Raw genomic sequence first — 16313 nt, 5'->3', positions numbered from 1 at the left:
CAAATCGTCTGACTTAGAAAGAAAATAGCGGGCATATTTTAAACGTTTCTGGTTAACACATTGCAATGTGTCTGAAAGGAAAAGCCTCATCATTATTAATAAAGATTTCTAGATAGGAAAAACCTTGCAAAACAGGCAACTGAAAGAGGTTTGCTAATCTCAACAGAATCGGAATAAACCCTGAGTTTATCTAGAATGCTAATTCTTAACAAAACAGCAAGAGGCAAGGGCAATTATGAGATTAAGCAGACAATCATGCAGTTGGGGTTTGGACTGATCCCAAGAAAATAGGTTCCATACTTTAGTTTATTTGAGCTAAACTTCATAGTTTAGTCAAGGAAATATCCTGTCATTATCTGTAATCCGTATTTCCTTTAAAAACTAAGATGGTACGATGGTATGCAGAATGTAATAGCACTTAATAAATGTCACTGCTATTCCCAGGACCCTCGGGATATACCATCTATTCACTACAAAGATCAGTTAAGAAACCAGCTGTTCCGGCAAATAATGCAGATATTTTAACAACCGTCAGTACTTAGGCATTTGCTTAGAAGAAGCTACTCTTATTACTAGAAATAAAAATCTCCAATACTGCTGTTCTAATAGGTGGAGCTAGCAAATTTGGAAGGGTGAGACTGAATAGTCCAAAGGGTCTTCTTCACTCAAATCTTTCTTGTGATAAAAAAAACAAAGAACATTAACTACCCTCTTTCCCCTCGTTCATGCACGTTTCAAAACTTGTCTCTTTTATCACACATCTTTCGCTCTCCCCTCATCACCCCAAGCTCGGGTGCCCATCCAGCGTTTTTAATACTTTTGAGATATCCTCATGACATTAAAGGTGCAATACAAATATATACAAATCTAAATTATATTATACCCTTAAAACAGTTTTTGATATTATTTCCCTTTTACTGGTATTTTTGTGATACGTGAGCTCTTTTAAGGAAAGGAATGTCAACGCTAGGGAATAGACCACTTTTCTTCTTCGTATCAGCATCTGATACACAATATCTATAACATGGAGAGAGATGTATATATGAAGAGTCTAACACAGTACTGGGGGCGGGGAGGGAGAAGAGGTCCACTGCATTGTCAGCGATGGCGAGACGTTAAATTGAGGTCCCATCTGCCTGTTCAAGTGGATGTTAAAGGCGTTAGAAATGGCACTATTCGAAAAGAGCAGCGAGTTTCTCACGCTGTCCTGGCCAACAATCCCCTTGATAAAATTGATCATTCACTTCATGGTTGTTTGTGGGATATTGCTGTGAGCAAATTGGCCTCTGTGTGCAGCTACAAAATATACGATCACTACACTCTACAGTAATTCCTGTAAAGGGTTTTAAGATGTTTTGACGATATAAGGCGCTGCATCAAATGTAAGGATTATTATTATTACCTACAATTTATTCTTTCAAAATATTTGTATCCTAGGTGGCTGTAAGCATGCTGAAAATATTATTATATCTAATCAACTTGAAAGTTCGGTAAAAGCAGATTTATATACAGGGGCATATCAAAAAAGTTTAGCTACTTTTTTAATTTAACTAATGAAATAAGAAAGTAACCCGAAACATAACTACCTATTCACACAAAGAAGTTGTACTTTTTTATAAAAAAATTCAAATGGTGGCAACAAAATACTGAGTTCAGCAAGATGGGAAGCTCACAGAATTCCTTTTTGTTGCATAATAGTTCAATTAATACTCGCTTTATTTTGAGTGATCAATGAGGAAAAAAATGCTGGAATTCATTTTTTAAAAATTTAACTGAATTCCGGTCCATACATTTTAAACTTGTAGCAATTTTACACTCTAAAAGGTCATGTCATATGTGCAGCATTATTCACTTTCATCCCCAATTACTTTTGGTTTTGAACTGTACATTAATTAAGGACGTTCTCAGTATGGCTTTTCAGTCAATAATTTGACACAAGGAAGCAAATAATGACGAAAAGTTTTAGCTGGAGCTCAAGTCCTGCATAATGATAGTAATGTACTATCATTTTAGGGCTTTTATGATGTTTTTTTAACTGCACAGAAGATGTGAGTCGCTTAGTTTTTTTTCTTTTAGTTCAGATGAATACTGATTTACAAAACCATTCTAAAGCAGTGAACCAGCTATTTCATAGCAAACCATAATTGGCAAAACCATGACAATGCTGATCAGAAGGTTAGTAACAAAAGAGGCATTTCAACTTTTTGACAGCCCATCTTCATAATGTAGAGGCACAGCAAGTATGTTTTACCAGTAAATGAGCACTAAGGTCTGAAGGTCTCTACACTGATTGACATCGAATCTGACAATGACTCTTTATGAGAACAAAGTATTAAAAAGCTCTGTGTAGGGTGTAGGTAGGTCAGTTCACTGCCTTAGTGTGTTACTTCTGTGACTTTGACTGTCAAGTGGAATGTAACAAAAATGCCATCTGACCAGCAGCAAGACAAAAGGCAGTTTAAAATTATGTAATCAGACCCTTACTGTAGATGTTCTGCATTTTTCTCATTAAACAAGGGCTTCTAACTTTCAAGTTAGTACGCAATGTCTTCATAATAGCCACACGGGTGATATTGCGTTCTTCGACACTCGTTACTGCAATCGAACACAAAATCGAATACAGAACTATATATAAAAGGTATATTTATCAAAAAAAATGGGGGTGGGACAACTGTTCCCCCTTGGTGATGGACACGTAATGTTGTAAATAAAATGAAAACATTTGTCCCCCCACAAGAGTTCATGGAAGAGTTACTCTTGGTCAGTCCCATTCATAGTGGGGGTTTTTAAATATCTTTTTACATTGCAAAATGACTTCAATAACCAATTCTGCTGATCAGACTTCTATCCCGTCTGCTGTTAAACCACACCATTTGCATCACAAAGCTGACTATATTCTGCTTCGTTTTCTTTGTTTAGTGATTTTCATTGAGCACTTCCCATTCTATTACTGCTGCCAGATTGAACAGCTGAAACATGTCTTCTCTCTGCACACCACCACTCACCTATAAAGAGCTTCAAAAGCAGGTAACTAGACCAAAGGTAAACAGATGTTTTAGAGAACATTTTAAAATTGTGCATGTGCAAACAGCAGTGAATTACATGTGCAGTTGTTCTGAAAAGTTTTAGAAGCTACTTACTTTGGCTACAGTACATTCTCCTATTGCTAGGGAAGATGCTTAGGCTGACAGCAGCCACATTCCTTTGCAGTCTGTCCCTCCGCTTTCAGCACCATTTGCCTTTATTCTGTGCCTAAAACAGTACTGCTCCAAGGCTCACATTTAAAATACCACTGTTTTACACTGTCAGTTTTCTGTCAACTTCAGCTAGAACCTGGTCAGTGGTCAATTGCAGCTGATAAGAAGTTAACAACTTTTAGGAAACAGTTTGAAATTTTTTTTAAAAATTACATTTGTGGTAGGATCCTTTTTTGTTGCTTAAACAATACGACAGCAATAGACAACATTATAATTACTAGTTTCAGCAAAAGTTTATTTGTTATCAGTTCTGATCACAACTATTGCTGCAATACTACATTTGCAAATCTGTGCAAGTTACACAAGATTGTATTTGAGGATACACTGCTTTGAATTACTGAACCTGAACCACTTGTATACAGTACCACATATCTGTTAGATTATGGTTAATGTGTTCAGTGAAACTTAACAAAAACTCAGCTGTAAAGTGCACAGCATGGACATTGCATAGATGTCATGTCATTGCACTTTATTCCTGTTGCCTAGAGACAAGTGGCACACTTCATCTGGTGGACTCCAGAGTAATTGTGGTACAAATTTACCCTGCACGATTCTGACTCGATTGAAATTTCTGGAAATAGAGGTTAGTTTCTAGATAAATGAAAAGTCCGTACTGTGTATGTATTTACACTAAGCTTTCGAATTCCAGAATAAAATGAATTTATAAACTCATGCTGATCTATACATTGGAGAAAGTCAAATTAACTTTTTTCAGCACAACATTTTCGATGACTTTTTTTTGCACTAACTAATAAATGTAATTAATTGGTAGAAATCTTTAATTTTCTTACTACAAAGAAATATGATGCACAAAAGATGAATGCATTGGAATCAGGGCTATAGTTATTTTTTATGAAAGCCATTTCGCAAACAGGTATGAGGCATGAATAGTACTGGTCAATAAAATATCCACAGGTATGTGGTAAGACTATTAATTGGTTTGAAAGCTAAATTTAACAAATCTCATAAACACCATTATTTTACCAACTAAAGCCTCTTAATCTAATGTTTTATCTGTGGTCGAGTAAAATGCAATTATTCACATGGATAAAGTAATAAAAGAATGACAGTGAAGTCGGATGCCACATTGTTCAGAGAAACATGCAGCAGCATGATCTATTCTTGGTCTTTTCCTTCTCTGAATAAATGGCGCTTGCAATTTTTATTCTTTTAATAATGGCATTTCAATGACTTTTACTGCAAATTTAGTGGAAATCTTTGCATATTAAGTAGAAAATTAGATGATGTTAACCACATTTTAATGTGATTATAGAAGACAGGATCATTATTTCTGCTAATCATTCATCAGATTTAAACACTCAAACAACACTTTGTAACATACATTGTTTGTGCTATCCACATTTTTCTTGTTCAGTTGTAAATTCAAAAAAAAGCAAATATAAAAGAAATGCATAACTATAACCACAAATTACGTATTACTATATATTACTTTGATGTGGTTGTAACCAAAAATCATTTATCCACATTCAGAGACAACGATTATCTACTTCTTGAATACTTGTAGATATGTCTTGAACCTACAATACAACTCACCAGTGGTTTGTGTTTAAGTATTCCATTCCATAATGGTTTAGTTGAAAAGAATTTAAGCAATTAGCTCAAATTATGTGGCTTTCTGAAACCACGTTTTAATAAACGGGATTTGGCCTTCTAGAGTCTTCCAGTGACCATATTTTCCACAAATCGCTGTAAATCTTGATTTCTGCTAGCTCCAGTAGATACATACAATTTACATTTATATAGTGGCTTTCAAGGGGGACAAAAATATTTAGAAAGAATGTACAGCACAGAAACACACCATTTGGCCTAACTAGTCCATAGGCGATGCTTATAGTCCACAAGTCTCCACCCTCATTCCCTCCCGTACCCTTCTATTCTCTTCTTCCTAATGTAAAGTCAAACGTCTGACATCTGAGATGGGGTTCCAGAGCGTGGAGACAGAATGGCTCAAGGCTTGTCCATCGGGATTGGGTGAGGGACCTGAAGCAGGCCATAGAAGCATTTGAAAGTGTGGCAGTTTGGCTCAGATGGAAGCACTCTCACTTCAGAATTATAAAGTTATGGGTTCGCGTCCTACTTTGGGACATGAAACTCATATAGTCGAAGGCAAAACTCCCATGTCATGCAGTGCTGGGTGTTTGCTGTGTTGTCGGATGTGCTGGCCTTTGGTGAAACATTAAACGTTGAGTGAGCGAGAGCACAAATATAGGGTTTGAAAAACAGTTAAAGGTCGAGTGGAATTAACAGTATTAAAAATAATCAGGTAATTCTTCATCCGATCCTTGATTGTATAAATGTTGATCTTCGATATGATGAAGCAAAGTGGAGTTGAGAAAGTACAAATACATCAAACATTTTTGTGGCAATCCAACTTAAGAAACAAAATGAATGCTTTCAACTTTCTTACGGACACATATTGTGTGAAAGCTTATGATCAGAGTAATTATTATACTATTATGAATAAAATAGAACGTTGTAACAGAACATCCTTGGTTAATGTAACATATGTCCTTGATTACCTTCCTTTCCTTCCTTTTATCTTAATAAGTGACATTCCTGCTACTCCCTCAAATGCCTAGACAGTCTGACGTGGATAGGAATAAATATTTCATGCGGTACATATTAAGTTGTCATTGATGGCAGCATTTATAAAGAGTAACTAGGGAAATTCAAAAAAAAAGGAAAAAAGTCCTTTATGTTAAAGTTTTTTAGCATATTTTTCAAATACAATGACATGTTTCAAATGCTCCCAGCAATGATTTACTTCAGGACTGCCCGGTGTTATGCTACATAGCAACATGATTTGAAACTCTTAATGAACTGTAAAATCAATTTACATATGTATTTTCCTGCAAATCCTATTGAAGTGTAGAGTTTATTAAAGGACAATTTCTGATCTATATGGTAGTATTGGGAAACAATATCTGTCACAAAACAATTGTTCTGTCCAGCTCATCCATTGGTACATTAATAATAGTAATCCTTGCATTTGATATAGCACCTTATCATCTCTTCGTGACGTCTCAAAACGTTTCACAGAATATACTGTAAAGTGAATTTACTGTATATTTTATGGGCGAATACTGAGAAATTGTCAAGATACTTTTTTTCTTTTCAACAAGTAATCACAGTACATCAACTGCATAACATTAAACAGCAGTTTTGTGGTACGTACCAATAAGATGTGTTGCAAGTAAATAGACAGATTAAATTAGTAATAAATCTATAAAAAGTAATGCAGTAAGAAGAGTTATCATCGTATGACTATTTTTTAAAAAAAAACTTATCCTAGCTCATTTAGACAGATTGTTTTTATTTCCATAGCATTTTTCACCAACAGTATTTAATTTCATATTCATGATCTTCGAGGCATTTTATAATCCAATTATAGAAAGTGTAATCTTACAGGCATTGTTTTCTGGGCTCTTCCAGGACTGAGGTGAACTGAATCAGATTCGACACTCGTATTTAGTTTTAGTATCGGATTATTAAAATTACAATCTCACTGAACTATATATATCAAAGATTGGGTGTCCAGATTTTCCATTCTTTTAATTCAAAGAAACCTATCATAATTCTATATTTAATTTGCTTGTCCAAAAAATGTAGTCATTCAATCCTTTGAATTGCATCGTTAAACCTTTCCTCAGATCACTCACTATATGAGAACAAACTACATTTAACTCGATTTAACAATAAAGGTAACTAAGAACAAATACATTCCATGCGGTTGGCCAGGGTTCCCTGGGGAGCTAGCTTTGTTATCACCTAGTTGTAATTGAAGACTAGTAATTTCTAGGCATCATGGCATGCTTTTGACCTCTGAGTGTGAATAGATTTACATCTAGGTGAAACCCACAAAAAGAAAAATATTGCTCATATATTGCAAAATGACTTACAAAATGTGGCAGGTTAAGGCAGAGAATGCTTTGCTGTCATAGGTATTAATTTCTCGGTCAAAAAATGCAGGAACATATTCTTGATCCTTATTTGTGCCACTGTAAATTTATAGATAATACTCTTCAACTGGTAATTGTGACTGTATAAGAATGTACTCACACAGTTTAAAATGGTGTGTTGGAGCTCACAACATGCAGCTTTTCAGAGCAAATTGTCCAATCCTCCCCATTCTCTTCCCAGGGCCCTAATGATGCTTCAGCGTGGTTTAGATTGTAGGACTCAGAAGGAGGAAAATACAAGTAATCTACAGGTAACTACGGTGGCTGCACTGATGTTCCCAGAAATCTGACTGCTGGGAAGATAAAAAGCTTCCCACAGTGCCTTTGACTTTCTACTGCCAATTCACATCATGAGCTCATACATGCAGCTTTATTTGTGGAAGATTCACAATAAGATGCATTAGAACATTCAGCAGGAACTCATTTCAGATAAGCGCAGAGATTTTCTTTGAGGTTATTATTTGGTGCATCTGTGCATGGTTTCACTATGGAAAAAAAGTCAAACACAGGAATTTACAATATTAATAGCACCTTGAGCTGGGACATCAAAGAGGTTAGCTGCTTTAAAGGAGCTAGTTTGATTTTGGCACAGCACTGCATCCACCAACCATATAATTTCTTTTGTTTCTTTTATCTTCTTCTCCCCTCCCCCCACTCACCCCCCCCCCCCCCACCACCACCATTTTTCTTTGTGCTACATTTACTTTTGCTTAAAAAAAGAAGGCTGAGCGAATAAAGATTTACTGGAATTGAAAGCATGATGATGATTCCTCGGATTATTTTGTAACCAACTGCACTTGAATAGGGTCGTTTAATGCCCAGGTGTTATATTCTTTTTGTTGGTACTTTTTTTTAATATAGGTTTACATACCTAATCAAGATAAAGCCATCTGTAAGCATAACGCTAATGTGGCAGAAGATAAAAGATAGATCCAGCCATAGGATTTGGTTGTTGCACCTGTATTATGCGCAGTAAATTGGTTCCCCAAATGTTATTTGCGAAGATCAAAAATGTTCTGGCAGCTTAGAGAAACACTGAAATATGGGATTTGATGGCTTCTTCCTGTCATATTAGTCTGCAAAAACTATAACTTGTTCTAATTCTGAATTATTTTCTCTAATTACTGGAATCCTTTCAAAACAACTTTAAAAATGTTTGCCAGAGGACTTAATAGGTAAAACTATTGACATTTAATCTTAAAGCACAATAGAGGGTAAAGGATAAGTTTCACGTTAGAAAAGGGGTAAAATAGGTAAGTGGAAAAGAAACTGTTTTATTTTAGGTTCCATTTTCTGCATTTTTTTTTAAGTAGTTGATGATTTTTAAAATTATTTTTAAAAAATTTAAACAATTATTTCTAATTAATTATTAAATTAATAATAATAACCTTTCATTTGATATAGTACCTTATCAGATCTTTGAGACGTCTCAAAGCACTTCATAGGATATACTGTATATTTTGTGGGAGAAATGTAAAACGTAAAATTTATTTTAAAAATGAAATGTAATTGCAAGAGTAATGAAGCTATCATGATATTTAATTAGTTGTATTACTGTACTATTGCTAGAGAGTGATCATCAGTGTCAGAGGTTGATCTAAAAATGTACATAATAATAATAATTTGGTCATTCAATCCACAACTGTTTGTGGGACACTGGTGTGCGCAATTGGCTGCTGCATTTCGCAAACAAAATCTACAGTCAATTCACTTTATAGTATATTCCGTGAAGCACTTTGAGACATCTTGAAGATGTGATAAGGCCCTATATAAAATGGAAGAATTATTATAATAGAATGTTATCTGCCAACAAAAAGTTAAACGAACAACTGATTTTACTGATTCTTCTGGAAGTCTGAGAAACCATTTAACTCAGTCCCTAAATTAAAGTATAATACTGATCCTCTAATAAAGATACCTGACAATCAAAGTCCACAAATAATCTCATTATCAATAGGAAGAGGACATCACTACTTCCAAGAATTAACAAAATTTCATTTTGTTTTATAATAAACCACTAACAACAACAACATTACATTTGTATAGTGCCTTTCATGTCGGGAGGACGTCCCAAAGCACTAACAGGACATATTTAAGCTTTCGGAAAGATGGAAGTGATCAGGGCTGTTACATTTATGTATTGCTTCATTTACTATTTTAATTTGTGACTAAAACTGTGGATATTTGTTATTTTAGATAACAACATTTATATAACATTTTTTTAACACGCTTCACAACGGACTGCATCGCGGAGCGCCTAACTATGGCTCTCATTGAGTGTGCCATTTTTCAAGCTGCTTCCGAGCTATACGCAACTCGTCACATTTGAAACAGCCTAACCAGCCACTTTTAAAACACATATTTCACCAAGAAACAAGAAGAAATAGAACAAAGTCATGCAAATGCTTAACTAGAAACAGCAACTATGTTTAGGAATGAAATTACAACTTCCGAACCACCATAACGTTTTAAGCTGTAAATATTTGCGGTCTAAATGTTGCCAAGAAAGAATTATGGTCAAAGTTAGTTAATTTTAAAGAGCTTAAAACAGCATGTTTCCCCCCCCATGCAATCACTGATGTTTTAGAAAGATAAATAATTAGAAAGTAAAATGTCACCAATTTAAAAGAAGCACTTGGTTGAGTGCAACAAGGAAAAACTTTTTTTAAGATTTATTTGCAAGATTTTAGGGCCAGAGATGTTAAATATATCATAGTCTTTAAATAGGACATGAAAGGTTGAGCTTCCCTGATGGTTAAACCGTCAAAGCACTACGTTATATCGACTTAACAAGACTTCCAGGTTCAACTGTGCTGGGTTGGTTGATCCCAGCTATGGAATCAGTTGAGGTTTACAATTGGAATAAGTCCTCTGGGTTAGCCTCCACCATTGGCCCTGGATTAGGGAGCAGAAACAACATCCTAGATTCCTGCTCCTCATTGATATCCAGAGACCTGTGCTGAAAGGTTTACACATTGGATTTTAGGTGAGTCAGATTCAGACACAGCTGTGATACCCCATGGTTGAATAGCCTAACAATGCTCACTGTTGTAGATACATCTGAAACAATGGCCAATTGGATGAGATATTCTACGCAACTAGCAAGGTGGAACTGTAACTTGGAAGGAAAAGGAATCAAAGCAACAAAGAGGAGAAAATAACATGAAAGAATTTTGTTTTCAAATTGTGAACAAGTTGTGCATTATGCTTAATTTAATATTTGTGTTCTGAATAAAGTATAACCAATAAAAGTACATATGAAATAGTTATGTTTTAATTTACATGTCCGGATTTTGAACTCAGACTAGGCTGACAATCCAAGTTAGTTCTGGGAGAGTGCTGCAATGTCAAAAGTGCTTTAATTTGAATGGGACATGACACCAATATCCTGACTTCATATTCAGGCAAATCCACTTTTGTCTCCCAACACACAACTTCCATTCTTTACTCAACAAGAAACTGCAATTTCCGGAAGAGTTTTAAGCTCTTTAAAATTAACTAACCAAATCCAGCACCACTTGTTTTTGTCATTCTCCTTCAAATAAACTGAAAACTGAGGTACAACAGTTAAAAGGCAAACAAAGGAGTAGATAGTATGAATGACATCCAAACTAACCTCTTACATCTGGTTTCAAGTGATCTAAATAAGACCTTGCTCTGCAAGTACTGGCTTGCCTCATTATGACGCTACCACAGACGATGGACCTACTGTTTTGATTCTTTATGGTGAAGCAATTTTATTTTTGTACTCTTTAATACAAAAACCGTGCTGTACAAAAACAACATTAAAGCCTTGGCACGGTCAGTGGATAAAAGAAAATTGGCAATCATCCCAATTTCAGTAGATGCCATTCTCTATCACGCAATGCTTCCACTCATAAATATATGACAAATACTTCTTTAATCATTTTTTACGAGCAGGGATGTGCAGGGGGTAGTCAGTGACTCGCCAGAGGGAAAATGGGAACAGCAGGCAACAAAAACTGTACTGGAAAAATGTCTATGTGGTAAGTTTGCTTTTGGAACATCACTTGCCCGTATTGGCTTTGATCTTCAGACTACAAAAAGGACAGACAACAGGACAGAGCATCACATAATTAACATTGGGAACAAACCAGGACAGGATAGAAAGAACTTTGTGAAATCTTTTGTATTGAAAGATTAGTAGTTCTCCTTCATATTTTATTCCTTAATGGGTCTTTCTGAATTGGCCATAACCAGACCGGCATCACAACAGACGCAAAGTAAAAATCTGGCGACAAACAAATCACAGGCTGGCGTCCTCTTGAGAGCCTGACGACCATTAGGATCTGGAGACGGTATTTACTGTACAATTACAGCTGGTATTCTCCACCTGTAATCATCTCTACACAGGTGTGAGGTGCTTTCAGCACAAGGAATCTGTCTCATCACCTGTCATATAAAAATCTTTCATGTCCACTGAGTAACAATAAGCCTCGGGAAATAAGCACAATAAGAACTCAGGCAGATATTTATATTGAGCCTGTGGGAATAGCACATATGTAGTATGTAGATTCCTTTCTGAAGGTTCTCTACATGGATGGCACAGCAATCAAGAGAAAATAATATGAGCAAACCAAATTGCACTCAACTATTTTTTCTGTAAAAGGTATCCCCCGCCATCATTTTTCTCAGCATCTTCAGAGTAATTTCAAGATAAAGATTAAGCAGGTGAATGACATCAGTGTGAACTAATCCTTCAAGGGCTACATTATTATTTGCACTCCAACATTCAAACTGTAGGAAGAATTGTTTTGTACATTTTTTGAAACGCCCCTAAATGTTTCCAAGAGTTAACTGAAGTAAATAGCTAAAAGTATTTCTACTCCATAAGTATCATTCAAAATTCAAGTATTCCTTTAACAGAAAGCTGAAATGAAAAATATCCTTGTAAAGTTACTGGAATACAGAGTAACATTGCTATGGTTCAGGTATTCTAGATGCAAATACTTTCTATGGAATGCATTTATCCATTAGCTCGGAAGTAATTGTTTTTAATTGAAATGTTATTAGCATGTCAGGATGAAATTTACGTTTCGGTACACGCAGTTTAAACATTTCACATTCTGATTTGTAAATGAGCAAAGGGCTAAATAAAGAGATTATTCGTCTGGTAGTTAGTCAGCTTGTATAAAACTTACCATTTATTCTTCCTTCTAATGTAATCTTTCTCAGACAGGTTAACCAAATACAACATTGGTTTTGAAGTCAAGAACAAGTGTTTATTCAACACATCAATCTGAAAAATACACAAAAAGACATGAAAACACAGCTTCGGGTTTTCTTTTCTAAGAAGTTGGCAAGAGCCACAATACTTTTCTTCTTTTGAACAGCTTAGCAACAAAAAATACAACTCTTATCCTGTGTTTTGCCCCAAGAGAAAGAGATCATTGGAACTGGACTCTTCACTCTGGCCCAAGAAAAATGTTACATTATCAATCTTAGTTTTAATTGAGTTATAAGATTTGTAACTGAGGATAACATGATATCCAACAACATTTAAATACCCACAGCAACAGATATTAATGCATTTAAGGACAGAAACTCTTACCTCTTTGTCATTCCAGTCTTTATAGAAGCGTACACCTTTCTTTTCATCCTTTAACCAGTTCTTGACTTTGAGGATTATGTCCTATAAAAGATTGAGAAAAATAGATTTTTACAGTACATGAAGGAGTGAATAAACAGTAGAAAACTAAGTATTTTCTAAATGCTTAGCACCTCATTCATATTGTTTGCAACATCAATACTTTTGGGGCTAAGAGAAAATCCCGTTGTTAATTATGAGAAAAGTCTTGCTTTAGCTAACAGAGTACAAAAGGGTTTCTTTATCTGGAGTACGAAATTGGTTACTCCATGTTGATTTAATTCTAAACCTACATTGTAAAACCAGAAATGTAAAAACATAAGAGTGAGTGCGGGGGGGGGGAAGCAAGGGACAAACAGAAAACTAGCCAAACAATTAATACTACTGTAGCTTCACTAAAATGATTCCATCTCGTGAAAAGCTTCTTTTATCATTTATTTTTGCCACCACCTCCCCCTCCCAAAAGATTGAAGCAGGGTAAAAACTGCCGTAGCCTGAACTGCACAATGGTTAGACTCACGCTGGTGACCTCCAACCAGCTGCATTCAGTTTCAGAACATCTTTCTCAACAGGAAATTTAAAGGCTTTCTAGTTATCAAGCTAGTGTGAATTCAGAAGAAGACACTGCAGGAAGAGACAACTTGCTTTATTTCTGTCCTTTCCTCAAAGAAAGATTAATCATCTGTGAAATGGAAACGGCAAACATCAAGTGACACAAACTGAACCCTTCAAACCTTTCCTTATCCATTTCACTGTTCTGAATTGAGAGAGAGAGCTGCGTGTGGCATGATTCTCTTCACAAGCAGGTGTTAATACACAGGTTTAGGGGGTCAAACATAGCTCCTGGACTTAAAATCCTACAAGAATTGTATGTTTTTCGCTCAATGTGTTCTCAATCTCTCAATCAAAAAAAAGGAAAAGGTTTAGCAGTAATGTTCCGTCACTAAAATTCAGACTATCCCAAGCACTAACATTTTAAATTACTAATTTAACACTTAAGTGCTAAGCACCTTTACAAATATATGAATGGGAAAAAAAAATCATGAAGTGAAGCATGCATATTCTAAATACATAATATATGAGTTTCTCAAATAAGTATTTATTCTTCATCTTACACCTGTACATTCCTTCCAACAAATACCATAAATGTCATAATAGCAAACTAGGTGATAGCTAGAGATAGCAGTGATAGCTGAAAAATGCAGTTGTACTTTAGCAACAACTTTGAAATACAAGTGGCTAAACCAAAAGGCAAGTTTCTAACGGAATAAAAGTAGCAAAATTTGTAGATTCATTTATTACTGAAGATAAAATCTGATTCTATTTGATTATTCTTTTTAAAAAATTGATTTATTCTTGATAAAGACGAGACCTATGAGAGCCATCAGTAAAGAAAATTACAGTTAAACTAAACGTGTAAAGGATACAGAATTCAAGATTTACAATATCACTATACCCTATTTCATTAATTCCCATCAATTAGAAATCAGATTTCTTCACAATGACATGTGACACACAGCACTGAGGAATTATACATGCATTACAATTTAAAAACTCTGCACACCATGCCTGTAAACTATTCTTTGAACCCTAAAAAGGTTTCCAGGAGATTTCACTTGGCATCTTTATATATAACCTTTGACAAGTAACGCAGGCCATTTTTATTCATTGCCTAAAATTGTCACCAATTATGTGCGTCACTGGACACCTGCAAATTCTGAATGCCTGCTCCAGCCGTCATTGCAAAAAAAAAACCAATGTCAGGAGGATTAATCTGGGAAAACATCAAGTTCCCTAATAGCTTCAGCAGGTGAAATAGCCCAGCTGGTTAGAATGGGCAGATGGCAGCCAAAACAATAAAAAAGCCAACATTTTAAACTTGCAGAATAGACTCTATACTCATACACATCAGAACAGAAATCAAAAATTGCTTTTACAGTGCCGAGCTGTCACACCAGGGATCTAACACTTGACAAAGATCTCTGAAGTATTGTTAACATGCAAAAGGCCTGTGCAAATACTTTCATTAGCCTAGCATTCTGACCCGAGGTTACCTACTGAATGAATACCTCAGTACTAATGATGTATACACTGCTAACCTCAGACACTATAATATACACTGAAATAGTAATCAAATCATCCAATTCTCAGTCCTTTTGACATAATTGTGAAACAAATGACTACGAACTAAAATAATCAGAAAGTACACTTTTTCTGATAAATTTTAAGTGTTTTATATCTTGACACAAATTTGTTTTTACTTACATATTCGGGTTTTAATTTTTTGTCACCTCCTCTTACTGACACTTTCTCTAGCTTGTCTATAATAGGCATAATTAGCTCTTCATCCTTTAGTCTCAGTTCTTCATGAATGATTTCAATGTCCCGAACAGGATCTACATTTCCTTCGATGTGAACGATGTCATCATCCTCAAAAGCTCCTAAAAAAAAGACATTTTTAACTTTTTAAAGTAAGACTTCAGTTAACAAAATGTTAAAAGATGTACAGCAGTTCTGATGTTATAAACCCCATTAAAAAAAATGCCAGATGACAGCGACTAAAAAAACCTCGACCTAAAAGTAAAGCTACAGAGATTTATCTTGAGAAATTGAAGCAATGCATGGAAAGAGTAAAACTACGTTCAGCACATTATTTAGTTGTAAACCCCACCAGTCGTCTTTCTATGGGGAAACTAACCACAAATTTAAAAATGGCTGAAGTCGTCTGCCACTGCGCTTCTCAGAATCAATCTATTTTATCACCCTGGTTCTGACGGTGATTAGATAATGAACCACTCAGACACACAATTTACACAGTGGCTAATTTCATCGTTCTGATTCCAGGGTATAGATTTTAGGGGGCCATGAAAAGAGCAGATGAAGGTACATTTGTCACATGTGAGTGACAACTATTCACACAGCTTGAAGAAATGCTACTGGCCCTTATTAGGTACACATGCTATTATCATATATTTAAAGTACAGTTAGGACCATAATTTTAAATTGCCAACTGGAAACACAAGGGTAAAACAACCAGATATTACTAGAGTCTGTGTACTGACTCATGCCCTTCCATGTCATTTTTATTCAGCTTATGCAAGAACATCACACAAGTGTGATTCCAAAGAGCTTCGACTATAAATTACCACAGTCAAAATAACACTACAAAAATCAGGCAACAAAGTATTAGTTCAATATAGATTGCTGTTGCTGGATGGATGTTCTGAAAAGAATAGATTGCAGGGCCAAAAAGGCCAAACCCAACAAGGCAAGTATGATAATCCATTACTGCAAAAGGTTACTACCTAATATAGATTTTTCTAAGTTAAACAGCTGCAATGGGTACAATAAAGTTACTGCCCTGTTTTCCCTGAAACATTTTCTATGGCTGTAATTGTTTTTTTTCTAGAACCAATAAAAGATGGAAGACAAAATAAAACTGTTGTGTTACGACCAAACTGCAAAACT

At 35.3% G+C, this 16313-nt stretch overlaps 1 protein-coding gene and 1 long non-coding RNA gene across 2 annotated transcripts in view; one reads left to right on the top strand and one right to left on the bottom strand.

The window, feature by feature from the left end:
- ola1 (Obg-like ATPase 1) overlaps positions 1–16313 on the bottom strand; it is a 49947-nt gene that overhangs the window by 13340 nt on the left and 20294 nt on the right. The window contains exons 5-7 of the mRNA XM_007890009.2: positions 15111–15286; positions 12810–12890; positions 12400–12497 (exon numbers count right to left, since the gene is read on the bottom strand). Of these exons, the coding sequence (XP_007888200.1) occupies positions 12400–12497; positions 12810–12890; positions 15111–15286 (355 nt within the window). The remainder of the gene's footprint in view (positions 1–12399; positions 12498–12809; positions 12891–15110; positions 15287–16313) is intronic.
- Positions 2927–10407, top strand: LOC103176458. The gene is made up of 3 exons (XR_487596.2): positions 2927–3027; positions 7419–7488; positions 10292–10407. It is a non-coding gene; the product is annotated as an uncharacterized LOC103176458 (long non-coding RNA).

Source organism: Callorhinchus milii, unplaced genomic scaffold (assembly GCF_018977255.1).
Source record: "Callorhinchus milii isolate IMCB2004 unplaced genomic scaffold, IMCB_Cmil_1.0 Scaffold6, whole genome shotgun sequence".
Lineage (NCBI taxonomy): Eukaryota > Metazoa > Chordata > Chondrichthyes > Chimaeriformes > Callorhinchidae > Callorhinchus > Callorhinchus milii.
The sequence above is the reverse complement of the archived record's forward strand: the minus strand, read 5'-3'. Positions and strand labels throughout refer to the sequence as shown.